The following is a 27,722-nucleotide window of genomic DNA, read 5'->3' as shown; positions in this document are numbered from 1 at the left end:
CATATAAGTCCAAGAGTGAACCATTAATAAGTTTCCAGGTGGGAAGGGAATATGAAAGAGAAAATGCTTTTCGTGCAGAATTTATTAATTCATAGAATCATAATTACATTAGTAACTCCAATTTGGGATTTAAAGGGGGGAAAATATCAGATGGACCACTGTGTTCCATTTTAATTCAATATATTTCAGGATTCCCTACTTCAAAACTCTCAAAGTCCTTGCCAAAGAGTGGGTGCAGTCTTGGCACTCTTTCAGTGTCTGGATAGGGGTGATCATGTCACTTCTAAGAACTCACTAACTTCTCCCTCTTCTATCCTTCCTAAGAAGCCATTCCTAGCCACAGGACATGGGCAGAGGGGAAGAAGGAGGGATCCTGAATACAGTCCATACTAAAGTCTAAGAAGGGAATTTCCCAAACTATGCCTTCCTTTGGGACTACACAGTCATTGCCCATAGCTTCTTGTTTTCTTGTCCAATTAAAGGCTGCTGCATACTATTGCCCAAAGTTGCCAACTTGAAGTCTCTTTTATTAGTGGCTGGACGTGTGTGGCTGTTACTATATGAGAACTTAAACTGTCCCTCTGTAGATTTTCGGCCTCCCTTCCACAAGGGGAGTTAATGAAGCTCATCTGGGGATTCCTTAGAGCAGTGGTTCTCAACCTTCCTAATGCCGAGACCCTTTAATACAGTTCCTCATGTTGTGACCCAACCATAAAATTATTTTCGTTGCTACTTCATAACTGTAATTTTGCTACTGTTATGAATCGTAATGTAAATATCTGATATGCAGGATGTATTTAGGCAACCCTTGTGAAAGGGTTGTTCAATCCCCAAAGGGGTCGCGACCCACAGGTTAAGAACCACTGCCTTAGAGGTGTTTTTTTTGACCTTCAGTAGAGATAGGACCAACCCACAGGTTGAGAACCACTGCCTTAGAGGTATTTTTTTTTGACCTTCAGTAGAGATAGGACCGATTACTGTGGTGATGGTCTCTGGCTAGCCTTATTAAGACAGTCTGATTGATCCCAGCCCACTCTCTCTTCCCAGAATGTTCATAAAACAGTGCTCAGTTTTATAGGTTTTTCTCCGATAAACTCCTCTCTGGAATTTGCTGGAGAATAACTCTTCATCACTCTGATTCAGAGTATATCCCCAAACTCCAGAGCAGGGCTTTTCTCTTCAATATTCTCCAAAATAGAGGATAATACATCCTTCAAACTATCCAGCTGGGCTATAACTTTCTCAAGCAGCCCCTTTGATTTATTCATTATAGCTTAATTGGTGGACTTTTGTCCCGGCCAAGATAGAATAGCTGCATTTCTCAGTAGCCCTTCTCTTATAACGAAGAACTTCCCAGATGTAACACAACAAACACAGGAAGATGCTGAAAGGTGGAAGGACAAAGGTGAACTGCCTTGAACCTCAGGACTTGGGGAACAACACCATGGTGAGTTCCCTGGCTTTTCCTTTTTCCTGTATCCCAAATTGCAGGGTGGTGGAGACACCATCAACCTGGAGACTCCCACAGGCAAAGACCAAGAAAACCCATCTCCCCCAATTCTTCTCTCTGTAGTGAAAGACCAGGAAAAGAGTATCCTAAGTAGAATAGAAAATCTTAATTTAGATAATACCAGGTATACTCCAGCCAAGTTCCAAAGGAAAATCAATGATCAATTTGTGGTGGCAGATGCATCAAGTACAAAAGTGAATGAAGAGACACATGACTGAAGATGTAGGCAGGCCCTATGCAGGTGGAGGATCTTGAGTGCCAGATGAAGCACCACTGTTAAAAATCTTTGGATTCTCCTTTATAGATTTAGGGGAACTACAGACATGACTTAAGGAAATAACAACAGGTACAGATGTGAGTTTTAGGTGGATCATTCCAAGGGCTCCTGGGGAGGCAATGGCAGTATTCCAAGTGAGAGATGATGAGAGCTTGCATCTGGGCGGGGGGATTGGGCATGTGGAAGTGGGAAAGGTTCCAAAAGTTTAAGAACTTGGCAACTGGATGTTCGGTGCAGTGGTGGAGAAAAACTAGGCATTAAGAACGACTTCCAGGTTTCTAACTTGGATGACTGTGTAGATGGGGTGCCACCAACTGAAATAGAAAGTACAAGGGAATGAGCAGGTTTGGGGTGGAAATGCTGAGTTCAGCTTTGAACATGGTGAGTTTGAAGTGCCTGTGAGTCACCCACATAGAGAATCTCCCCCACATCATCAATTGTACAGGCCCGAAGGGATCTGTCTGTGTGGAAAAAGTAGATTAGTACTCAATTAGCATGTCACTGACAACCTGGGACTCCTTGTCCTATGCAAATGAGCTGGGGGTACATGGTCCAGACTCACCCATAATGACTCATCTATGCAAATGAGTCTGGGTGCGTGGTCATAACTGGAGCAGAGTTATCCTGTTCAAGTTCAACCAGGGCCTTCCTGTCATTTTCTTTCCATGGTACTACACACCTAAGAAGGAGCCCAGGATTTTTTAAAAATATTTTTTTATTGATTTCAGAGAGGAAGGGAGAGGGAGGGAAAGATAGAAACATCAATGATGAGAAAGAATCACTGATCAGCTACCTCCTGCATGCCCGCCCCCTCCCCCCACCCCCCGCCAGGTTTTTTTTTTAAGACCTGCGTGCCCAGTATCTATGTAGTACATTTAATTAGATTAAATTTAACTCTCAGGTAGCTCCTGTTTTAACTCAAGATCTTTGAACAGAAGTAAGAATTTTTTTTAAGACCATTCAAATGGGAGCACCCCGACAACTCCTCCCCCACATTACCTCCCCACTCCCCACCCTCCCACGGAAAATACCCTTCGGACATCTGCCAGGAGAGGGGAAGAATGAGTCACTGCTGCGATGGTAGATATCTAAAATGAGCGTTGGAGAGGACTTTCGTTTTAGTTGTGTTGAAGGAAGAAGGGAACGTTTGCCTATGAAGGAAAATGGCAGCACTCGGCCCGTGCTCACTTCCTAAACCCCCACTGCTATCACCCCCTGGGAAGACAGCCAGAAGCAGACCTGGCAATGTGCCTTTCTCTGAAGACCCAGCCAGTCTTAATCCCCTTGGATTGAGAGGCCTCTGCAGAGGCAGCCAACAGCAGCCAGATCTGCGGATGTGCTGACGTCAAGTGAGCAGTTCCGGCGTGCTGCTCCCAGACCCTGCAGAAACTGCTCTGTGCGCAGGAGCAGGGAGCGTGTGACTCACACTCACAATCTCTGATCAGAAGAATCAGAATGATCAGTCACTACGGAAAGAAACAATTGCAGCCCCATGGTCCCACAGAGGTGGTAGCGAAACTTAATCATTGATCATTAATGCTATGCCTTAATCCAGAAAAGAGATAAAGGTGGTTGGTTATGAATTAAAGAGATGCCTCATGATGAGGAAGAACAGGGTGGGTTGGTTTTAAAATGAAGTTAGTTATTACTGATTTGTTAAGTCCAAGTGGTTTGCTAAGCTCTGCAGTTGGTGCATGAAGATACATAAGACCTCGTCGCTGCATTCAAAAGGTCTACACCAGTGATGGCAAACCTTTTGAAACAAAGAAAAATCAACCAAAAAAATGAGTTCGCGTGTCACCTCTGACATGCATGTCATAGGTTCGCCATCACTGGTCTACACTGTGGCAGGGGAAGAGCGATATACATAGGTGAATGTGAAGTCTAGAAATTGCTGTTAAAATTGTTCTTTGCCCTTCAAGTCACAAAGGAGATATTCAAAGACAGGTTAGTTAGGATGCTTATATTTATACAGTGATTCATTTTAAAAATGTATAAATTTAAATGTAGATTTCTGTTGTTTAAACCACCCAGTATGTGGTCCTTCGTTATGGCAGCCGTAGCACACTAATACATTGCCAATGTTACCTCCCCTCAAAGCAGCCCTATGAAGTTAATGTGCAGGTGGTGTAACTCACAATTTTCAGAAATGGAGTTCAGACAACTCCCAGTGCATGAGGTTATAAGAGGTAGAACTGGCTTGCTTCATGGAAGGAGCTTGCTGGTAGCATGCGAGGGAGACCACCGGGCCAGGACACACTGGCCACCAGGGGAAGGAAAAGGGAGCCAGGGCAGAAGAAGGAGCAGAGTGGTGATTTTCCTCTACTTGAGTTTCCCAGGCCTCCTCTATAGAACCGAATGTGTGTCACTCCCTGGTGCCCCTGACCATTGGTGTGGGTTCCCTGCCCCTGGAACATTCTCTTCTGGTGATTTCTTGGAATCCCCCCCATTTGGTTCACTCTTTGGTGGAGACTTTATGTCCCTGAAAACAGGCATCTCACAGGGTGCCTGGGAACCCCTCTTCCCCGGAAACAGGGAAGAATAGCCCCTTTCTCAGTGATACACTCAGTTACAAGGAGTCTTAAATCAGGGAGGGGAACAGACCTTTCAGTTTTTATTTCAAGCCCCGTGTCTCACCAGGATCCAGGGTTCAGATTGTGTCTAAGCGAAGCGAGCTGGGATGTATCCGAGAGACACTGTCATTCAGGGTCTGACAGCTCTGACGACAGAGGTTCTGAGAACGGAGGCACTGCTCCTCAGTCAGTCTGCCAGTGCCGGCCCGCTGTGTTCTCTTAGGGAACCTCCCCCTGGGATTTCCAGTCTATCCAGAAAGTAGTTTTCTGGCAGGCCTGTCCTATCTGGGTCAGACATACCCGACTTCCAATTTTTAAAACAAAAAGACTGAAAGAGAGCAAGTGGAATGCAAGATAACAAACAGTAGCTCTGAGGTGCAGGAGTGAGAGGTCTGAGCCCAGAAAATAGCTCACAAAGGACAATGAAGGGATCACAAAGAAGAGATGGGATGGGATGGAGACGGAAGGAAATCAGGACCCGGCATAGCAGCCAAGTTAGTGAAGAAGGACCCACAGGTCCTAGGGTTTGGACCATTAGAAAAGAGTCTGAAGGATTAATGAGGTCATATGGCAGATCAGGGCCGGAGAGGGACCATTGGTTCTTATAACCCTGAGCCACCCCTACCATTCCTCAAGAAGCAGAGAGGAACCCAGAGGGTCAAGAATAACTGTGGTGTTTATTAAACTCTTTTCACCTGGGACAAGTTGAAGTTTTGTGGATAATGTGGCTGAACTGTAAACAATCGTGGCAATTTAAAACAATGGCCCCAAATTCTTTGAGACTCCTCCCATTGAGAGGTGAGGGGGGGTCCATGTGAATGGCCCATGTTACCTCCCCTCAAATCAGGGCAGATTTGTGATTGATCTGACCGGTAGAGCATGACAGAGGTGGTGCCAAGTGACTTTTGAGGCTAGAACTTTAAAGGGCTTGCCCAGCTCTCTTGAGTCACCAGCCACCATGTAGAATATCTAATTATCCAAAGACAGCCAGACGGAGAGGCCGTGTGAAGGCTCTGCTGTGAACGGGCACAGCCGGGCCCAGCTTCCCAGCACCCTTCCCGAGGCACCAGACTTGTGACTGAAGCCATTCTAGAGGCTCCTGATCAGCCCACCTGCCAACTGAGTCCCACTCAGTGGCAGCAGTACTTGCACAAGGAACACAAAACCTTACTGTTATAGCCTAAATTATATCCCCTCAAATGCACATGTTGAAATTGTAACACCCCCACCCACACTCCTAGAATGTGAGTGCATTTGGAGATAGAGCTTGTAGAGAGGTGATTCAGGTAAAATGAGGTTATAGAGGGGGGCCTTACACCAATGTGACTGGTGTCCTTACAGGAAGAGATTAGGACATAGACACACAGAGGGAAGACCGTGTGAAGACATGTGGAGAATATATACAAGCCTGTTAAAGAAAAATTTCCCGGGACCATTTACTGATCTGGTAGGTTTTTATTTAATGATACATGAATCAGGCAGGCAACATCCAATCTAGCAGATAGAAAGGGGCTCCAAAGAATTGTACAAAGCAAGAGGGATTTTAAAGAGTAAAGTGAAGAGGACACAGACGTTATACTGGGCATTTCCTGGTTGGGTTACTTTGCTTATTTGGAGGAGAGCCAGGCCAGGTAAACTGTACTAAGCAGCCAAGCCCTGATGGGTTGACTCAGGGTTTCCTTTTCTGGGAGAGCTGAGCACAGAAACAGAAATGAGACTTGGTTTGCTGATGTGGGTCTTAGCATGAGCGGCTTCGTCTTGGGCCTCAGAAGAGATCAACCCTTCCTGCTAACACCTTGGTCTTAGACTTCTAGCTCCCAAACCTTATCTTTCACAGCCAAGAAATTGTGAAAGATAAGAAATGGCTGCTGTTCTAAGTCACTGAGTTTGGGGGTAGTTTGTCCCACAACAATGGGAATAGGAACAGACTTCTACCGTTCTCTTTCTCCAGGCATATCTAATTTTCTATCCACCTTGTCCATCTAGGATGGAGCCCTGTGGGTGACTTTGGAGAATTGATACGAGCAGAGGGAGAGGCTGGTGAAGGGCCAGAGCTGACTTAGGAGTTTTGTGGCTAATGAGAACCAAGACCTTTTAAAAAGAGGTTTAAAAATATTTTCTCATTAGTCTGAGAAAAGTGGGAAAACTGTGCACACAATGCAGCTTTATGTAGCTTTATGGCTATGCGTTTGGTCAGGTGGGATTCCTTGGGGGAGAGAATGCAGTACCCGACTGCAGGCTGAGGGCCCATCTGACCTAGATACTGGGTTTTTAAAAGAGTGATTATAGCTCCGGGGGCAGAGGTTAGGTCTCCACCTCCACCAGGCAGCACTTTTCCATGCCGTGGGGGATATTACATTACAGCTAATTACAGGCTGTCTGCTAAGATGGTCTAATTACTTCACTTTCGTTAGTCTTGCTTTCCTGAGGAGCCTGTGAGCTTTCCGAATGCATCTTGAGGACAGGGCCACACTTCTCTGGGTTTTCTACCCCCGCGGAGCCCAGCTCCATACCAGCCACCATGAGGATGTCAGACCGCAGAGGTCAGCAGGAGAGCATGAGTCACTGTAAGCAGGGCAGCCTGAGTGGGTTCAAATCCAAGTCTTACTTCTTATTAGCTGTGTGACCTTGGGCAGTTGTCTAACCTCCCCAAACCTGTTTCCTGATCTGCAAGATGGGACTACTACCAGTACCTACCATGGAAAGCGGTTGCAACTGTGCCTGGCACCTAGTACATCCTCCATCCACATTAGTGATATTCACATTAATAAACACTTTTTACTTTCGTTTGACTCTAAAAGTTCAAATGTCAGGTTTGGGGTTTTCATGTGGGGAAGGGGCAGGAGGCAAAAGCTATTGGAGTTAAGGAGCATGGATCTTGGAGAGGTCTAAATCCCAGTGTCCCCTATATAGGTGGTGAATTTGCATAAACCCACATTTTTATTTAAAATATATTTTTACTGAATTCAGGAAGGAAGGGAGAGGGAGAAAGAGATAGAAACATCAATGATGAGAGAATCCTTGATTGGCTGCCTCCTACACGCCCTGTACTGGGGATTAAGCCTGCAACCCAGGCGTGTGCCCTGACCAGGAATCGAACCGTGACCTCCTGGTTCATAGGTTGATGCTCAACCACTGGGACACGCTGGCCAGGCTAAACCCACATCTTCAACATAGAGCCTGGTGGTAGGAACTTCCAAGGCCCGGCTGTCTCTGTTTCTGTCTCCCTCTACTCTCTCTCCCAAGTGGACAAATCCCAGGTGACCCTCTGGCTCCTGTATCAGACCTGCAGGCCCCCACTGAAGCCAGAAGGACTAAAGAATTACCCCAACTGGCCCTAACCAGTTTGGCTCAGTGGATAGAGCGTCAGCCTGCAGACTCAAGGGTCCCAGGTTCGATTCCGGTCAAGGGCATGTACCTTGGTTGCGGGCACATCTCCAGTAGGGAGTGTGCAGGAGGCAGTTGATTGATGTTTCTCTTTCATCAATGTTTCTAGCTTTCTATCCCTCTCCCTTCCTCTCTGTAAAAAAATCAATAAAATATATTTTAAAAAAAGAAAAAAGCAACCATAGCAGGGGCTTTGAGAAATTGAAAGGGAGCAAGTTAATTAGAACAAGCTTAATTAGGAAACCAGTTCCCTAGAACAGTGGTCGGCAAACTGTGGCCCGTTGAGTGTGGCTCTTCCACAAAATACCACGTGCATGCGCGCACGTACAGTGTGATTGAAACTTTGTGGCCACACTCAAGGGGCCAAAGAGCCACATGTAGCTCGCGAGCTGCAGTTTGCCGACCACTGCCCTAGAAGAAAGGGAATTACCTGAAAAACAGACCTGACAAGGAGCTTTGGGCACAAAGCCCAGAGCCGGAGCTGGCCGGAGCTGGCTTGCTCCAGACAATTGTGCACCCCCCAACTTCACGGTCATGTTGGTAGCTTGAAATCACCACGGTGGGAATATTTACGCCACTGACATTGACAAAGGCTACAAACCTGGCACTTTTTTCTTCTTCTCTGAGATCTGTCGTTAACCATTGACTGTCACACAGCTGCAAAAATCTAACATGTGCTCCTGGTCAGCGGGCCCACGTGTCTCTGGTGTGGAAACCTGCAGTGGAAGCGGGGTCCGTGCAACGAACGTCTCGATTTCTTCGAAGCTGATATCGCCGAAGTAATCTGCACACGATGAGTCATTGGGGTGCGTCATGAAGCCCTCACACTTGTTATTTAAATATTTTACCTAATCTCTAATTTTTCCTATTCTCAGTTTGAGTTTTATAATGTGCAGAATATAACTACAGCCATCTGTGTGCATACTTTATATAAATATACACACTTGGGAGGTCGCTGCTTAAATTCTTTTTAGATGATGGTGTATGAAATAAAAAGGAGAAAATGTGGAGACCACTGTTCTTAGGGTAAAAGAAAAGATAACTATTGCTAAGAAATCCAGATGGGATGAATCAGGAGCAGTGTGTGTGGATGGGGGGTGGGGCAGTGACATTAGAAGTTAGAGGTGAGGATAAAGGTAAAAAGGAGGCTTCATTGCTGATTCAGGCTGGGATATATTATTTAAAGAATAGTTTGTTTTTAAGAATAGTTATTACCTTTTTGTTTTTTAGAGAGAGGGGGAGAGAGGAAGAAACACTGATGTGAGAGGGAAACATGATTCGCTGCCTCCCAAAAATTGCCTGTGCCTTTACCCAGAATCTAACTGAGCCACCCACCCAACTGAGCCACACTGGCCAGGGCCTGGGACACTTCAGTTATTATGCAGGAAGGGAGGTGGGCCACTGCGGTGGCTGAGGCAGTGCCAGGCTGCTCCTCAAGACCTGGAGGGAGATGGACTTGCAGATGGATTTCAGCAACTGACCCATCACCTGGAGGGCTCCTTACAGTGTAGACTTCTGATCCTCCTGTCCCCTCCCCCAACCTCTCCCCACCCTGATCCTCCACCCTGCCCTCTGTCTCCTGTCCCCTGTCCTAGGAGGGGGCCTGGGAATTGGCATTTTTTCTAAGTTTTAAAATAATGTGATGCTCCTAGCCAGGTGCACCCTTTGAAAACCAGTGATTTAAAAAAGACAATATTGCTGATGAGAATCAAGGGCAGATGGGAGAGTTTGGAGTGGGGGTGGGGGGCGGGCAGTAAGGGTGGGAAACTGTGTCAGAAGCAGGGGTGGGGGACTTTTTTTCTGCCAAGAGCCATTACATATTTTGTTATTGTTGATAGTATTACAGATATCTCCCATTTTCTCCCCCTTTCTCCCCTCCTCCCAACCCCTACCTACCCCACCCCAGGTCTTCACTACCCTATTGCCTGTGTCCGTGGACTATGCATGTAAGTATGTAAGTTCTTTGGTTTATCTCTTCTTGTCCCCCCCCAACCTCACATTGAGGCATGTCCGTCTCCATTTGGATATTTGTAACATCAGTTGAGGGCCATACAAAATTATCAACTTAAAAATTAGCCTGCTATACTTGGTCAAACATTTAATTAACTCACCCCTTGGCAGGGCCAGACAGAATGATTTCACGGACCTTAGGAGACCTTCGGGCCCACGTTCGCGCCCCGCCCCGCCCCCCGCTCCCCCAGAGCGGGCCTGAGAGGAAGAGGAACCCGGTGGCCAGCGCTGACCTTGGAGGCTTGGATTCTGAAGCTGGTTGAGGTGGAGGAAGCTAAGCCACGCGGGGCTTAGCCCTGCATGAAACTTCCCGTGGCAGAGCTCTTCACTGCAGATGGGGGGGGGGGCGCGGGGGGGCCAGGGTGCAAGGCCTTACTGAGACCACATAGAGGTCGGAAGGCTGCACTTCAGTTTTGACCCCTTTCCCTCCTGGCAGATGCTAGTCAGACCTCGGGTCACGTCTCAGCTCTTTGGAAGTTTTCCCTCAGACTCCGGAAGGGCAGCTTCAATTCCTTAAGGCTGAGCCGGGATGCCGGTGGGCACCACCTGTCCCTTCCACGGGCCCTGCCGCCCCAGGAGGCATGGACCCCCCGCTGCTTTCAGAGGAGCACCGAGCACTTGTTAGCACTCCAGGAACCCCCGTGAGACCAGCGGCCTTAGGAATCAGTCACCCCTTTTCCCTGAGACTTGTTCACACCTTCCCTGGAGCCACAAACCACCCGCAGCCATCATATGCCTTGTGCTTCTTAATACAGGCTGTACGCATTCGGTGTAAGCTGCCCGCGGGTCCCCTCCTGCCTCTGAGCTGTCGCCCAGGAGCCGGGGACCTGCGCGGGTGGGTTAACACCGACCGGCGGCTCTGGCTGGGCCCTGGCTGCACTGCAGGTGGCTGCTCCCATGTGGGACCTTGTGTTATTCAGGCGTCATCTCCTTGCTCCGAGATTAGACATCTTTGCTTCATCCACACACCTACCTCTTTCACCCTTTACCTGGAGTAACTAACTATCCTATAAGCCGTCCTCTGCTCGTCTCTACCAGTCACTGGCGCTTAGGCCTTACTCTACATTTTACAATATTTTTGTTTGGGTATTAAACTTCCTAATTAGATTGTAAACCCCTTGAGTAAACTTTCTCTTCTTCATCTCGACCATGTGCCTCGCATAGCAGTTTTGCAGCGTTAAGTGCTCAATATTTGTTGACTGACTGACGTGGAGAAATGTGTCAGCCGTTAGACTTGTTATGACAGAGAATCAAGCAGCCTGAGCTCAGACTAGAAGTGCCTGTCCAATACGAGGAAGCTGGCTACGTACGGAAAAGCTCCATTAATTATGATGACATTTAAATTAATTATATATTTCCAACTGTATTTTTCAGTTGCATGCATAATTATTATTACACTAAACAGTATTTATACTTAAATGTTTAGTAGTTCATGTAAGCGACTGAAATTAGTAATGTTTTACAGCCAAACGAAATTCATTTTTAATTGTTCCCTTCTCACAGCCTTGCTGCTGGCAATTTCTCAGGTGCAATGTGCACTTTCACTCTAATCTCCCTCTGTCAGTTGCGATGTGTTGAAAGGTGGGGGTGATGAGTTCAGTCCTGCAACAGGCAGGGGTTTCCCGCTGGGTTTTCTGTCCTCCTGCTCCCCCATCCTGTCTGGTGCCTTCCTTCTCCCAGCTGCATTTGAACATTTCCTTTCTTTTAACTTTAACTTTTTCTTTGAATTTTGAGGTAGAAAGATAATTAATACCCACATTCCCATCGCCCAAATTTACCAACCATTTTGCCACCTTTTCCTCACTATTTTTTTTAAGGACTTAAAAATTATAGACGTTATGACATTTTACACTTAAAAATTTCAGTAGAAATCTCTAAAACATTTTTTACTACACAAATTATGATTTTCCCCCTGTATAAGTTTGCTAGGGCTGCCATAACAAAATGCCACACACTGGGTGGCTTCAATAACAACTTTATTGTCTGTGGAGGCTGGAAATCCAGATCAAGGTGTCAGCAGGGTTGACTGCTTCTGAGGCCTCTCTCCTTGGCTTGCAGATGGCCACCTTCTCACTGTCTCTTCCTTGCTTGTCCCTCTGCCCATATGCCAATATCTCTGTCCAAATTTCCTCTTTTTGTAAGGACAGCAATCATACTGGATTAGGACCCACTGTAAAGACCTCATTTTTAACTTAATCATCCCTTCAAAGATCTTATCCGTAATTGCAGTTACATTCTGAGGTACTAGGAATTAGAACTTCAACATGTGAGTTTGGGGAAGAGACGGACACAATTCAGGTCATAACACACACTTCACCAAACTAGTAATAGTTTATTCATATAACTCATGCTCAGTCCATGTTTTATTTCTTACAGTTGTTCCCAAAATGTCTTTGTTTAAACCAGTGGTTCTCAACCTTGGCTGCACATTAGAGTCACCTGGGAATCTTTTTAAAATCCTGATTTCTGGGCCTCATCCTCCAGAAATTCTGTTTATTTGTTACTAATGTTGTGGCCTCACCCCATAACAACAACAACAAAAATACCACTTTCTGGAGGATGAGGCCCAGAAATCAGGATTTTAAAAAGATTCCCAGGTGACTCTAATGTGCAGCCAAGGCTGAGAACCACTGGTTTAAACCAAAGGTCAACCAAGGACCATGAATTGCATTTGGCTGTTATATCTCCTAAATTTATGTTACTCTAAAATAGTGGTTCTCAACCTGCTGGCCCTTCAGATACAGTTCCTCATGTTGTGACCCCACCATAAAATTATTTTCATTGCTACTTCATAACTGTAACGTTGCTACTGTTATGAATCATAATGTAAATATCTGATATGCAGGATGGTCTTAGGCAACCCCTGTGAAAGGGTCGTTTGACTGCCAAAGGGGTCTCGACCCTCAGGTTGAGAACCACTGATCTAAAACAATCTTCCTCCCTACATTGTCTTGTTGAAGCAATTGTCCCACATTTTGCATTTTTCTCTGCTTTGTAGTGGAATAATTTAACTTGTTTACCTATGTGCTGTATGGGGTTTCCTATTAACTAAAAGTTAGGCCTAAAGGCCCGATTAGATTCAGGTTATACATTTTAGGCAAGAAGATTTCATAGAAAATATTGTACACTTCATATTGGGTCCCATTGCACAACATAGTGTGTCTGGTTGTTCAAATACAAGTGATGTTTGGCCAGCCAATGTGGCTCAGTGGTTGTGTGTTGATCTAAGAACCAGGAGGTCATGATTTGATTCCAAGTCAGGCCACATGCCCAAGTCATGGGCTGGATCCCCAGTAGGAGGCAGCTGATCAATTATTCTCTCTCATTATTGATGTTTCTATCTCTTTCTCTCCCACCCTTCCTCTCTGAAATGAACTTAAATATATACATACATAGCAATTTAAGTGATGTTTAGGTTTAGTCCCTGAATAGAGTGGGGACAGCTTGATCCTTCTTTTGAGCAGTTTCATGCCCGCTTTGTGGCAGCAGGCGATCCCTGATTGTAGCCTTGGCACCTTGAAAACATCAGCGTTGCCATCACATTTCATGTAATGGTTTTGGTTTCTATTGGTGATTGGTAACTAAATCAACTATTCCATTCCCGTTTACCAAATTTATTCTACATTTATTAGCTGGAATTATTGTGCAAAGGAGCCGTTTCCCTCAGCAACTGGGACTATTTAATTACCCTTATATACAGTTCCAAACGGAAAGACAAAATAAATGCTTTTAACTTTAATTACCAATTTTCAGAACAAGCAGTTGATGTAGCAACTATCTCCAATAGTGACAAATGAGGCTTGTTTTTTTGGGGGGGGAGTTTTCTGTTTTGAGAGTGTCACTTACAGATTTATGGCCTTTAATATATTCTTATAGCCATTTTTCTTTTTCACAGTTTAATTGGCTCAACTCTGGCCCAATTTTGGCCCCTACAAATTAGTCTGGTCTTTTTGACATGATCCCATTAATCTTTGAAAGATATTTATTTCCTACGAGAAGGAGATACCCCACGCTTGCCTTGTATATTCCTTGCCCCAAACCTGGAGTCAGCCATTTCCCTCAGAAACTCTGGTTTCTCAACTGTGTTCTGGCTCCTGGAGGATTGTTGTTTTTCAGTTCTTTCAATGGACTTAGCTAGACAATGCGTATATTCTATTAAATCATGGTTTTGCATTGATAATTCAAATTTAGCATTACAGGGTTTTACTTACTTATTTTAATTTATATTTCTATTCTCTCTTAGTCTGAAGAGCTTGGTTTAAACAACTTTAATGTTGTTACTTATTTGTTGTTTTGGTATTTCAAAATAATAATACTATTGAATGAATAAAATATATTTCTTATTCTAAAATATATCCCACCAAGAAAATAAAAGATTTAAGTTTTAAATTCAGTTGAAATGATTATTTTCTCTGTGTGATTGTTATCTCTCTATATAAAACCTTAATATGCAAATCGACCGAAAGGGGGAACAACCCAACAACCTGTTGCTATGATGTGCACTGACCACCAGGGGGTGCATGCAGAACATGACAGGCATCAGCCGTGGCAGGATGGTGGAGCAGGTGAGTGGGGGTGCTAGACAAAGGTGGGGTGCTGATCACTGTCATCAGGGCCAGCCTTTGGTGGTTACTGAAAATTCTTTGCTCCCACCTGCCACTCACACCTGCTGCTGGTGCCTGGCACCAGCCCCAATTGCCCCTGAAGGCTTCTCCATGTCCCCCTGCTCCTGAGGGACAATTGGGGCAGCAGCTGCCGCTGGCACCCTCTGCTGGCACTGGTCCCAATCACTCTGCACTGTCATCGAGAGTGAAAGGGGCTGATGCCGTCAGCATGTGGGAGCGGTGGCCGAAGTGGGGCTGCAGGCCAACAGGGGACCAGGGGTTACAGTGGGAGCATGGAGGATGGGCCGAGACCCACTTCTGTGCCCACCACAGCCTTGCAGCCCACAGTTCCTGTCAAGGTGCACGAATTTGTGCACTGGGCCCCTAGTTAATTTTATATGCAATTAGATTACTTTGTTTCTTTTTTTTTTTCAATTTTAAGGACAGACTAGTTTTTTTGTTCTTATACAAAATTATGATTTGAATATTTAAAAGAGTTACATGTCTTAGAAGTTAAAAGCTATACCCAAATAAGTTTCTTTTCCATTCAATCCCCTCCTCTCACCCCCTTTCCCACCACCTAATGGTAACCAATTAAAAACATTATTTTCTGGCTCTCGTTGGGTGGCTTAGTTGGTTGGAGTGTTGTCCCATTCACCAAAAAGTTGAAGGTTTGATTCCTGGTCAGGGCACATACCGAGGTTGTGGGTTTGATCCTGGGTTGGGGCCCATATGGGAGGCAACCAATTGATGTGTCTCTCTGTCTGTCTGTCTGTCTCTCTCTCTCTCTTTCTCTCTTTCTGTCTCTCTCTCTCTATCTCTGTCACTCTCCCCCTTCCCACCCTTCCTTTCCCTCTCTCTAAAAAAATCAATAAAAACATACCTTTGGGTGAGGATTAAAACAAAATTCTGATTAATTCTTAGTGTTTCTTACTATAAACATAAGCAACTTTGTACTTACATACTTATTCCCTTTTATCCCTTTCCACAAAGGTAGCCTACGGTAGCATAGTTTGGCACCTTGCTGTTTTATTTAAGAAAGCCTCTGGAGATCACTCCATGTCAATGCATTGAGATGCTCTCATTCTTTGGTTGCCTAGTTTCCCATTATGTGGAGGTAACAGTTTATTCGGCAAAGAACTTGGCACCATAGTTTATTCAACTAGGCCCCCATTGATAGGCATTTGAGTTCTTTCATGTTTTTTTTTTTTTTTTTTTTTTTTTTGCTAGTGCATATAATGCCTCAATGAATAACTTTGGGCATATGTCATTTCATATTTTTGCACTTATATCCTTAGAACAGATTTCTAGAAGTAGGACTCTTGGGTCAAACAGTAAACACAGCTGAGATCTGAATAGATATTGACAAAATCGAATTTAAAAAAGTTGTATCCTTTTTTAACTTTAACAGCAATATATGATAGCACCCGTTTCTCTGCAGCCTTGCCAGTAGAGCATATTTTTGATTTTTTGCTAATTTGGTGGGTGAGAAATGGTTTCACAGTGTAATTTTATTGCCTATCTCCCTTTTATGACTGGGATTGAGGAACTTTCCATATGTTTAAAGAATATTTGTATATATTTTTCCAGGAATTGTCAGTTCATGAATTTTGACCTGTTTAGTGTTCTTGGTCTTTTTCTTCTTGATATCTAGAATCTGTTTATGTTAAGGAGATGAATCATTTGTTTGTGAATTAAGTTCCAAATAATCTTTTCTAGCTTGCCCTTGTCATTTGACCTTTATGATTGTTTTAAAGGCAAAAGCTTTTTTTAAAAAATGAAAATGTATGTAGTCAAACTCCTCACAAAATTGTATTTATAATTCTAGTTTGAATCCTAGTTAAAAAGGTTTTCTCTCCTTCCAGGCTTTAAAGGAAGGCTTCTAGGTTTTCCTTTAGAATTTGTATGGTTTCCTTTAAAAGTATATTTCGATAGATAATTCATTTGAGTAAAGTTTTTTTTCATATGTCTTTTGCACATCTCTGGTCAAATTTATTCCTATGTATTTTATCTTTTTTGGGGCTGCAATTGTAAATGGGGATTCTCTTCCAAAATATCTGTTAACTGGTTAATGATTGTACATAGGAAAACTACTTATTTATTTATTTGTTTGTTTGTTTATTTATTTATATTAATCTTATATACTGCAAATTTATTTTTGTATGGGTCCCCCCCCCCAACTGATTCTCTTGGCTTTTCCATTCATATAAGCACCAATAACTAGAAATAGTTTTATATCCTTACTATTTTTAATCCTCACCTGAAGCTATGTTCTTATTTTTTTTAGAGAGGAAGGCAGAGAGAGAGAAATATTGATATGAGAGAGAAACATTGATGGATTGCCTTCCTTATGCTCCCCGACTGGGAATTAAATGCATAACCTAGGCATGTACTCTGACCAGGAATCAAACCCACAACCTTTTGGTGTACAGGACGACTCATCAACCAATTGAGCACCCCCCTCCCCCAGGCTATATGCTTATTTTTAATTCTTATGCCTTAAACTGCTGCTCCTAATTAAATTGGCTAATGGTTCTGAAAAGTTAACTAATTGTGGCAATAGTGACTATCCTTGTCTCACTCCTGGCTTTCATGGGAATACCTCGAATGTGTTCCCATCAGAAGAGATTTTGGCAACTGCGGGGCTGGTTGAGCATCAATCTATGAACCAGGAAGTCACAGTTTGATTCCGGTCAGGGAACATGCCTGGGTGGCTGGCTGGCTTGATTCCCTGTATGGGGCATGTGGGAGGCAGCTGATCGGTGATTCTCTCTCATCATTGATGTTTCCTTCTCCCTCTCCCTCTCCCTTCCTCTCTGAAATCAATGAAAATATATTTTAAAAAAAGAGAGATGTTGGCTTTGGAGCTGGTGTATGTGTGTGTGTAATTATGTTAAAAAATAATTTACCATTTTTTATTTTACTATTTTTATTTAATCAGTAATGGGGGTTGTATTTTCTTTTCAGCATCAAAGGAAATAACCATATGCCTTTTCTGTGTAGATCCAGTATTTAATACTAATAGATTGCTTAGTTTTGAATTATTCTTGCAATCCTGGAATACATTCTACTTCATTATTACATATTTTGCTAAATATGCTATTGGAATCCATGTGACAATATTTTATACAGAATTTTCTCCCTCAACATTTATGAGATTAGGGTCTGATTTTCTTCAGTTGTGTACAATTCTAATAATGTTTATATCATTTTGAAATTCACTTCATGAAACTAATTTGGAAGTTTTCTTTATGTCCTATGTGTGTATATATTAAATAACAATGAAATTATCTGCCTTCTAAAGGTTTGTTATAGTCCTCCTGTGAAACCTTCTAGGCCTGACACTCTTTTTGGTGGTGTGAGGAGAACACTTGGTGATTGAGCAGTTCTTTGAATATCCTGCAAGTTTTGCAGAGTTTTATTTTTGTGTGTGTTTTTCCCCCCAGTTGATTCATTGGGTTTTACATTTATATAAACATCAACAATTAGAAATAGTTTTATTTTTTTAATATACATGTTTCATTGACTTTTTTACAGAGAGGAAGGGAGAGGGATAGAGTGTTAGAAATATCTATGAGAGAGAAACATGGATCAGCTGCCTCCTACATACCCCCTACTGGGGATGTGCCCTCAACCAAGGTACATGCCCTCAAACCTGGGACTCTTCAGTCTGCAAGCCGATGCTCTATCCACTGAGCCAAACCGGTTAGGGCTAGAAATAGTTTTATATCATTATTAATTTTAATTCTCTCCTGAGGCTAGGTTTTTGTTGATTTTAGAGAGAGAAAGGGGAGAGAGAGAGAGAGAGAGAGAGAGAGAGAGAGAGAGAGACATTGATGTGTGAGAGAAACATTGATGGGTTGATATGTTCACTTGAACTTCCATTCCAATCTTTGTGGTCCTCAATGTTGAGGACTCTAGGGAGTAGGAAGCAGCAAGTACGTTTCCAGGGGTGGAGGGTACTTTCTCAAGGCAGACGGGACTAGGGCTGGATTGATAGTATAGTCATGGGTGGGGGGGCTATGAAGGGAGGCACAGGAGAGATCAGTGGCTTCTTCCCAGAGACTTCTTCTGACTCTGCATTCCACCCTCTGCTGGGAGGCGGGGTGTGTGTCTCTATTTTCACAGCTGGGAAGGCAAAGGAAGCTTCCCATAGTCTACTGAAGTCCTTGGCAGCTTTTGTCAGGGAGGGCCTCGGAGTCACCTCACTGGAGGGAGCTTGGGCTAATGGTCAGCAATCCCACCCCCAAGTTCTCCCATACACATTCACCATGAGCCGGTTGCAGCCAGCAAACCCTGTGGCTCACAGACTTAAAACTGCTTCAGGTGGTAGACATTCTTGTCACACTGTCTTTGATTTTCTGAGGCAACTCTCTCCACAAGGGGCTTTCAGCCGCCCCCACCCCCGCATTACTCAGATGGCATCACTGAGATGGCTTTGCTATGACAAATGGTAGATGGGGGTGAGGGGACACAGGACACGCTCTCCTGGGTACCTGGGCAGCTGTGTTCTCTTGTCTTTCCCTTCCTTGTCTCTGTTCCCACAGGCCTCTGCAGACCTGCAGGCCTCAGGGGCCTTGTGCCCCCTTGGACACAAGACAGCCAACTACCAGGAGACGTTGGGCTGCGAGACAGAGTGAGAACCCTTGGCTGAGAAGGTCACTGGCCCTGCAGCTGCAGGACATGCACTGGGTTAGAGGCCAGGAAAAGAGGGGAAGAAGCCTCGATATCCCTGAAGCCCCCAACCAGGGGGAAGACTAACGATGCTGAGAGAGTGGTCTGTGCCCTGAGAGAACGCTTGCTTGGTAGTGTCTCTAGTGCGTAAGTCACAGGTCTCACAGAAAGTGCAACCTCTTTCAGCTCTGTTCACAGTTCTGTGATCTCTGTCAGGCCACAGGTTTGCAGAGGGTAGAGTGACTAGGCTCATGTGGGGCTAAAAGGGCAAGGGAAGGCTGGGCTATGAAAGGACTGGAGGGGGCAGGGGAGTGTTTTACATCCCAGGCCAGCCCTTCTTCCCTTTACATGCAAATGGAGTCCCTTCCTCAGTGCCCACACCCATCCAGTTGCCTCAAGACTAACTAGACCTGTTCATCCCACAACCACAACAGCGAGGGAAGATGGACATGTGTTAGGGCAGGGGAACGAGAACAGATAAACCAAAGAACTTGTATACTTACATGCATAGCCCATGGCACAGACAATAGTGTGAAGAAGGCCTAGACAGGGTAAGAGCTGGGCAGATGGGGACAAAGGAGGAGATGGGGGAGATATGTAATACTGTCAATAGTAATATCCTATCTAATAAAAAGGTAATATGCAAATTAACCATCACTCTGTCACAAAGATGATGGTGTCCATAGCCACCAGATGGCAGCGCCCAGTCCTCTCAGTCCCGCCGGAGTTTCTAGTCCCAGGGGGGCAGCCGCTGAGAGCGGGCAGTGTGAGTAGCCTGGCAGAATGTTTGCTTTGTCGCTGTGGCAATGAGGCAAGCATTCCACCCTGGCCATGGAGGGCCTCTGGGCAGCAGGCACAGAGGTGTGGGGGGTGGGGGGGTGGAGAATGCTGCATCACCACCCCGGCGATGAGGCAAGCTTTCCGCACCTGGCTGCAGATGGGCCTCTGGCCAGGCCGGGGCGTGGATGAGCCTATGGGCTGTGGAGAGCCTCTTGGCAGTGGGCTCGGAGCGGCCAGGCCCTGCAGAGAACTACTGGCGCTCAGATTTGTGTGCAGGGCTACTAGTATATATATTAAAAAAAACGAGGGCAGAAAAACTAAGGTGGCTCCTTTTAGAACTTTAAAGGGGAGATGTGAGTCAGAATATGAGTGACCACAGAGGCTCATGCTGTGCCACCGAGGCTGCCGCTGGCCCCTGAGGTTCTGGTGGCCCTGGGAGCTCCCAGTCCAGACCTGCGCCTCGGAGCTGCGCTGCTGAGCTGTGTGCAGCCTCTGCTGCAGTGGCCACACCTGAGGTTTCCAGGTGGAGTCCCATCAGTGAAAGGCGCCAAGAGGGACTCTGGGGGTTCCCTGGGGAGACTCCTGGGTCATTTGCCTTCCTCCCAGGCCACCTCTGGGTCTGGCTGGTCCCCTTTTCTGCAGGAGCATTTCCTCCCGTAGTCTTATATCAGATGCACACGACAGAATGAAGAGGCTGCATAGAGAACTTGGAGTCCAGAGACCAGGGTTTACTCCTGGCAAAACACATTACATAGATAGATAGTCTTCTCTGATTTCCCTTTTACTTCCTTAAGTGCTGTTATTATCAACACTATCGTCAATGTGTGGAGCCCTTCCTGTGCTCCAGGCACTGTGCTAAACACTAGTTAACATCCGTCCACTGAACCTCCCCAAGGACCTTATGAAGGGCGGGAGGGGAGGCTCTTCTTCTCACTGCAGATGAGGAAACTGACTCTTAAGGAAGTTGAGTAACTTTCTCAAGGTCACCAAACCAGAATGAATCTGGACCCAGGTATTTCTTAGCCTACAGTCTGTTCATCATCTCGAATGTCTCTGGAGAGCATCATTCATCAGAATGGACTCGACTGTGTTCCTCTTTGGACTGATTGCTTAGAAACAAATGGAACAATCCTTTAACTATTTTTTTTTACCCAGTCTAAATTTCTTTGGATTCCTCATTATTGAAGACAGGTCCTGCCTTTACAGTTTCCAACCACCCCCACTGCAGGAACACAGGCTGTGCATTTATGATAGCCCAAACCCCAGCATGCACCTCTCTGCCCCAGCCACACTTGGCTTTCCCTCACAGAAGAACCCAGGGAGGGGAAGAAGCTGGTCTTTGATGAAGCATTAGGGGAGAAGGGGACAGGAGCCTGGACGGTGTGGAAGCTCAGGGCTGGACTGGAGAGGGCAGAGCACGGGCCTTCAGATGCTCCCCTTGGTGGAGCTATTTTCAGTACACACACCACGGAGTATGTCCAAAGGCGCAGCGGTGAGCGCTGGGGGCAGGTGAATGTGGGCCCTCCACCTCCTCTCCCCAGAGTGTGGCTTCACTGGAGAGCAAGCTTTGACTGTGTCTCATATCTCCAGAGCCTGCAGTCGAGTCTGGTCCTTTGTAGGGACTCAGGGACTTTCAAATAAGTGAAGGGAGGGAGGGAGGGAGAAAGCGAGGGACGGGTGGTGGGAGGGTGGATGAGCCAACAGTAGGATTTGTCAATGAACTGGAGCTTTAAGCGAAGATCACGTGACCTCTTTACAGGGTCGGGCATTCCCGATTTTCATGGGGTTGCCATGCAGGAGAAAACTCACTGCTCTGGTCTCCTCTGGTAATACGGGTCAGAGAGACTAAGCCAGAATTCAACAAGGTCTCAGTCCAGATAAACAAGAAAGAAGATACAAGATTCAAGGGAAGGACCTCACTCAAGGAAGGTGTGGCTATGTTTGTCCAAGGCTTTGTCCCACCAGGTCTTGTCTCCGTAGTCACTGCCTCTTGCTCACTGGCCCAGAGGGCGGGTGCAGTGCCTGGCCTGAGAGTGCACACCCTTAAGTTTCCCTTCGTTCTGCACATTCTTTTGTAGGATGAAGCCAGGGAACCCCATCGGTAACGGGTTCTATATAGCCTGGGCATGACACTGATACCCTGAGCTCGTTAAATAAAGGCTGATGTACAAAAAGAAAGTGCAGTAAGAGAATTTAAATGAGTAGATTGACTAATAGTATCCAAAGACCAGTGCAGTGTACCGCTCACCGTATCGCCGCTTATTTTTTTAATGTGTTTCCTTCACGGTCTTTCTTGTGGCTCGCCGCGCAGTTTGTGTGCTTGTTGAGAACCGCATCTGCCTTTGGTTTTGCTGAACTCGGTTTTTCCGAGACCCTTGCTGCTCATAGGCTCAGTTTCGCCTTGCCAGCTGCACCCGGCCAGTTTCTGTGGCAGAGGAGGCCACATCTGCTTCCTGAGGGCCCCTGGGCAGAAGCATGCAGTGGTGTCTCCTCCTGATCTGGGCTCAGGGGCTGAGGCAGGCTCCCCTCCTGGTGTCAGGTAAGGACTGAAACTCCAGCCTAGAACCCGAGGAAGAGGGAGAGCCGGGAGGCGGGAAGGGGAGGCAGGGAGTGAATGCTCTATCGGTCAGGAAGGAAACCACAGCGTTCAGAGCCCTTTGTCCTACTTTTCTCCCCTGAGAAGGAGGCACAGGTCTGTTTTGGGCGGCAGATGAAGGGGGGGGTTGGGGGGGAGGCTGACTGTCCAACCCCAGGGAGGAAGAAGGGGGAGAGAAGGGATTAAGCCAGGGGGCGATCCATTTACTTAAAGAAGTTCACTCCTGCCCCTTCTCTGGATCTTCTATGAATCAACATGTTTTCTTAACAGATTCTAGAGATCCTAACATTTTAGATTGAATTCATGTTAAATCTATGTCCTTCTGCATTAAAAGGGGGCACAAATGTTTAAAAAAGGCAGTGTTGGTTTTTGTTTTGCTTTCTGAGCCACCTGAGGGTGGAAAGCGCCAAAAGGGTGGTTTTGCGTGGAGACCCAGTTTCTCACCAACCTCCTTCCCTTTGGAGTTCATGGCTTTCCCGAAGGGTTTTCCAGGCACCCCAATAGCAACCAACCAAACAGCCAGGTTTGATTCTAAAGGGTAATGTGTCCAGCCCAGCCCTGGGCCGCTGGAAGATATAATAAAACAGAAGCAGTGGCTGCCAGGGTTTATATTGTAAAGTAAGCAGCTGAAAATCACCCAGGCACTGATCATGACGCTGTATCACAGCAGAGCACCTCGGATGTGCTCCATCTCCCGGGCGGGCGGAGTGACAGGTGGACCGGAGAGACGACCATTCCAAAAGCCAGTCCTGGTCACAAAGCCCCTTGGGATTTCTACGGGAAGGAGCGGGCCAGTTGCTGACCGGGACTCACGCACGCGTTCTCCCTTCCCCAGGAGCCGTGACAGGCAGAATAGCGACCGTGGGGAACATTTCTGCAGAGGAAGGCGGCTCTGTCACCTTACAATGTCACCTGTCCTCCACCACAGCCACGGTGACGCAGGTCGACTGGAAGCAGCAGGACCAATTTCTGGCCATTCATCACGCAGAGTCCGGGTGGTCCATCTACCCGGCTTTCAGGGAGCGAGTGGTCCCCCGCCCCAACCTGGGCCTCACCCTGCAGTCCCTGACTACGAACGACACAGGGCTGTACTCCTGTGTCTATCACACCTTCCCTGATGGCATTTACAGAGGGAGATTCTTCCTGGAGGTCCTACGAAGCTCAGGTATGCCCTCTGGAGCAGAGCAGAGGCCGAACCTCATCCTTAGGATAGAAAATGCATCCCTGCCATGCACAGTGGAGGAGGGCCACCCAACTTGCTCACACTTACGTCACCTGGGGCTTTCAGATAATGTTGGTGTCAGCGCCCATCCCAGAACAATTCAGCATGAATCTCTAGGAGTGGAGCCAGGACCTGCTAGGTGCTACAAGCATCCCTTGTGATTCCAATGAGCAGCCAACATTGAGAACCACACTTTTGGGTATAAAAAGGACATTTTGTGTATATGTACTGACTAGAGGCCTGGTGCATGAATTCGTGCCTGGGTGGGGTCCCTTGACCAGGCCAGAAATCAGGGCAGATTGGGTCCGTCTCGCCCACTCCAGGGGCTGATCATGGCTGGCCAGCCAGGGGGAGGTTGGCTGTGGGAGCACACTGACCACCAGGGGGCAGCTTCTGCATTGAGCATCTGCCCCCTGCTGGTCAGTGCGCATCATAGCTATCAGCTGGTTGTCCTGTTGTTGGTCGTCCGGTCATCAGTTGTCTGGTTGTAACGGTTGCTTAGCCTTTTATATATATATAGATATGGTCATCTAGAAAACGTTCTCATTTATGAGGTTAGCATGGATCATGCAGGTTAGAATTAGCTCCTAAATTTATAAAGGATTAGAGCTGGTTAGAAACAAAGCTGTGTGCTAAGTGTAAATGTACAATAATTTGCATTTTAGAAAGGTTTTTGAATTTTTTAAATTACAGTTGACATGCAATATTATATTAGTTTCAGGTGAACAAAATGGTGATAGGCATTTGTGTACTTTACAAAGTGATCACCCTGGTAAGTCTAGTACCCGCCTGGGGTCATACACAGTTATGACAATATCATTAACTCTATTCCCTGTGCTGTACTTTAATTTACATCCTTGTGATTGTTTTTATATCTGGCAATTCTACATCTTAACCTCTCCCCCTTTTCATTCATCCCCCCAACTGGCAACCATCAGTTTATTCTCTGTATCTATGAGTTTTTTTTGTTCATTTATTTGTTTTTTTTTCCTTTTTAGATTCCACATATAAGTGAAATCATATGATATTTGTCTTTCTTTGTCTGACTTATTTCACTTAGCATAATACCCTTTAGGTCATCCATGTTGTCACAAAGGCAAGATTTCATTCTTCTTTATGGCTGATTAATATTCCACTGTGCCAGTGTACCACACCTTCTGTGTGCATTCATGGACACTTAGGTTGCTTCCGCATCTTGGCTATTGCAAATAGTGCTGCGATGAACATAAGGGTGCTTATGACTTTTTGAATTAGTGTTTTGAATGTCTTTGGATCAATACCCAGAAGTGGAATTGCTAGGTCACAATGATAGTTCTATTTTTAAGTTTACGATAATTTACATTTGTTCGTGCTTCATAGCTTCCAAAATAATCTCACATTTGTTATCCACCTGGACACTTGAACCAGACATCGGGATGGTGGGAAAGGATTCTGACCGTATCTGAGAGACAGTGGAGTGGAGTGATTATGAGTTCAGGCTGATGCCAGGCAGCCGGTGTCCAAATCCCGGTGCTGCTGGTGACCACAGACAGGATTAGGCAGCCGCTCAGTGCGTTGGTTTTCTCCTCTGTGAAAGGAGGTGGTTGTCAGACCTTGTGAGGTGCTGACAGGATTGAATTACTTGCCACAAGCAGCTCGGCACCTGGAAAGTGCATGGGAAGCACCGCGTACGTCTCAGTGATGAATGCACTGCTTGTCTGACTGATGCAGGTGGAAGCTGAGGCTTGTGGGGCTCAGAGCATTAGCGCTGCCTTTAACATAGGTGTTCTGGTTCCCTCTGAACTTCTATTTGCTGATTGTGTTAGAGATTAAGCTTTATGAGTTGGCAAAATCTGTGAAACTGTTACCTTAAAGTTTCTTTTCAAATGCTTGCTCCCACATAGGCCAATTATGCATGTGGACAAGAGCCTACGTGTTTTTCTGTTCTGTGGACAGCCCTCTGCAGGCCCTCTGCCCCCTGCCACTGCCCTCCATGACCCCTCTGCTCCCCGTCTGCCCCCCCCCGCCAGGCCAAAGCAGGGAATGGAATCCTCAGGGCAGGAGAAGCACGTGCCGGGGGTTGGGTTCCCTCTCCTGCCCCTCCTGGCACCGTGTGGGGACTGTGGGCACTGCCCTTGTCCTAAGGGACTGCATTCCTAGGCCACCTTGCCAGCATCGCAGCCTTTAATCAGAGGGAAGAGGGCCGGCCTCTGCTACGCCCTCCTCTTTTTTCCCCCGGGCACCTGGGTTCCCCTGACCTTCTGGGACGGGAAGCGGCCTGGAAACCTCCCCCCGCAGCAAGCACACAGGGGTAACCGTCCTGCTTCTCTCACACGCTCCTTGGATAAAATATCATCTCTTCAAAACTCCCTTCCTGCCTCTTCCTCCTTCCAGTTCCACTTTATGTTCGTAGAAATTCTCTTGTTCATGTTTAATTCCATATCACAAACATTGATGAAGCACCGGTTATGTGCCAGGTGCTTGATAAATATTTGTGGTCTCGGCCTGGCCGGCGTGGCTCAGCAGTTGAGGTCACAGTTCCACCCCTGGTCAGGGCACATGCCTGGGTTGTGGGCTGGTTCCCCAGCAGGGGGCCTGCAGGAGGCAGCCGATCAATGATTCTCATCATTGACGTTTCTATTGCTCTCTCCCTCTCCCTTCTTCTCTGAAATCAATAAAATACATATTTAAAAAGAATTTGTGGTATGAATAAAGGAAAATAGTAAAGGACACAGCCCCAGGACCTTGCTCCCACCAGGTCTCACTGCCCAGGAGGAATAAGTGTCATGGGCTTACGGTGAAAGGTTATGTGCTTTTTTTCTTTTTTTGCACTTTAATATTATTTTTATATTTTAATTTTTAAGTTAACGTTTTCCTATTAGTATAATTATAAATATGAAGTTTAATGAAATAAAATATTCCTTTTCCATTTTTTTCTGGATGCTGCCATTTGTTTTATTTCATGAGTATTTCCCAAAGTGAGACTGTTGAGTCGAGGAGGGGGTTAACAATGGCCCGCTCTGGTGTAAACGTGTGAGGCACACAATGCCTGGCATGTCAGTGGCTCATGGTGGGCCAGGCAGACGCTCTGCGGTCCAAGCAGCTGGGTTAGTGGTCCAGTCTGGGCCGGAGAAAGGCCTGGCCAGCCCCCACCTCTGTGCCCTGAGCTCAGGCCTCCCTGGGAAATGGTTGCCCTTTGCTTCTGGCCTCAGTCCGTTTCCCTTATTTTGTCCTCCCGCTAGGGGCTGGGCACAGAGCTGGGTTCCTGATCCCGCTGCTGGGAGTCCTGTTGCTGGTGGTCATCTGTACAGCGGCCACCATGGTGGTCACGTTGGCCAGAAAGGTAAGACTCTGGACCCCACGCCGGCCACCCTGGCCCTTTCTGATTCTCCTTCTGTCCAGAGACAGACATAGATGGGATCCCCCACTGCCCTTCGTGCCTTTTTCGTGGTCTTTGTTCCGCCTGTTGGGGAAGTTGTTTGCAGTCTCCTTCTGTGCCTCCCTATCTGGAAGCCTGATTGGTTAGATCGGCTTCCTCCAGTCTGGCTGTCACCTGCAGCTCCGAGTTCCTGCCTGTCCCTTCCGCCGGTCCCTGGGGTTAGATTTACCTGCTGTGGCTGTGATGCATCTGGGGCATCTGCTCTGTGAGGGGGATGTTGTACATCAGCCCATTTAGTGTTAACAGTCCTCCAGTGGTGCCCGGCTGCCCACGATTCTGCAGGATGAGAAGGAAGCAGGACGAGGACCCTGTTTTCAGATCAGGACCCTCATATACGACTTGCCCAGGCCTAAGCCTTCTTTGAAGTTCGGTCTCTGTTTTTAAAATTTATTGTTGGCACTATTTTTACATATGTTCTCCTTCCCCGCTTTGCCTCCCTGCTTTTTTTGCCAGCCTGCAGTGGGGAGGATGCTTTGTAAATGCTGCCGCCAGGAGGACCTCTGACTCTCGCTTTGCTTTCAGTTGCTGACAGATCTGTCTCCCTTTCTCTTTCATGCACCAGAGGGTTTAGCAAAAGCCACCCAACCCCACAGTCCTCTTAATCACTGCTTACCCGGCACTTCTCCAATGTCAGAGCCGCGGCTTCAGCTCACAACCCCCTCCATCTGTGT

At 46.3% G+C, this 27,722-nt stretch overlaps 1 protein-coding gene across 1 annotated transcript in view; it reads left to right on the top strand.

Moving 5' to 3' along the window:
• The first annotated feature begins 22,290 nt into the window (after window positions 1-22,290).
• Window positions 22,291-27,722, top strand: part of TIGIT (T-cell immunoreceptor with Ig and ITIM domains) — a 10,915-nt gene continuing 5,483 nt past the window's right edge. The window contains exons 1-3 of the mRNA XM_006773591.2: window positions 22,291-22,354; window positions 23,247-23,576; window positions 26,855-26,955. Of these exons, the coding sequence (XP_006773654.1) occupies window positions 22,291-22,354; window positions 23,247-23,576; window positions 26,855-26,955 (495 nt within the window). The remainder of the gene's footprint in view (window positions 22,355-23,246; window positions 23,577-26,854; window positions 26,956-27,722) is intronic.

The sequence above is a fragment of the Myotis davidii genome, unplaced genomic scaffold (assembly GCF_000327345.1).
Source record: "Myotis davidii unplaced genomic scaffold, ASM32734v1 scaffold201, whole genome shotgun sequence".
NCBI lineage: Eukaryota > Metazoa > Chordata > Mammalia > Chiroptera > Vespertilionidae > Myotis > Myotis davidii.
The sequence above is the reverse complement of the archived record's forward strand: the minus strand, read 5'-3'. Positions and strand labels throughout refer to the sequence as shown.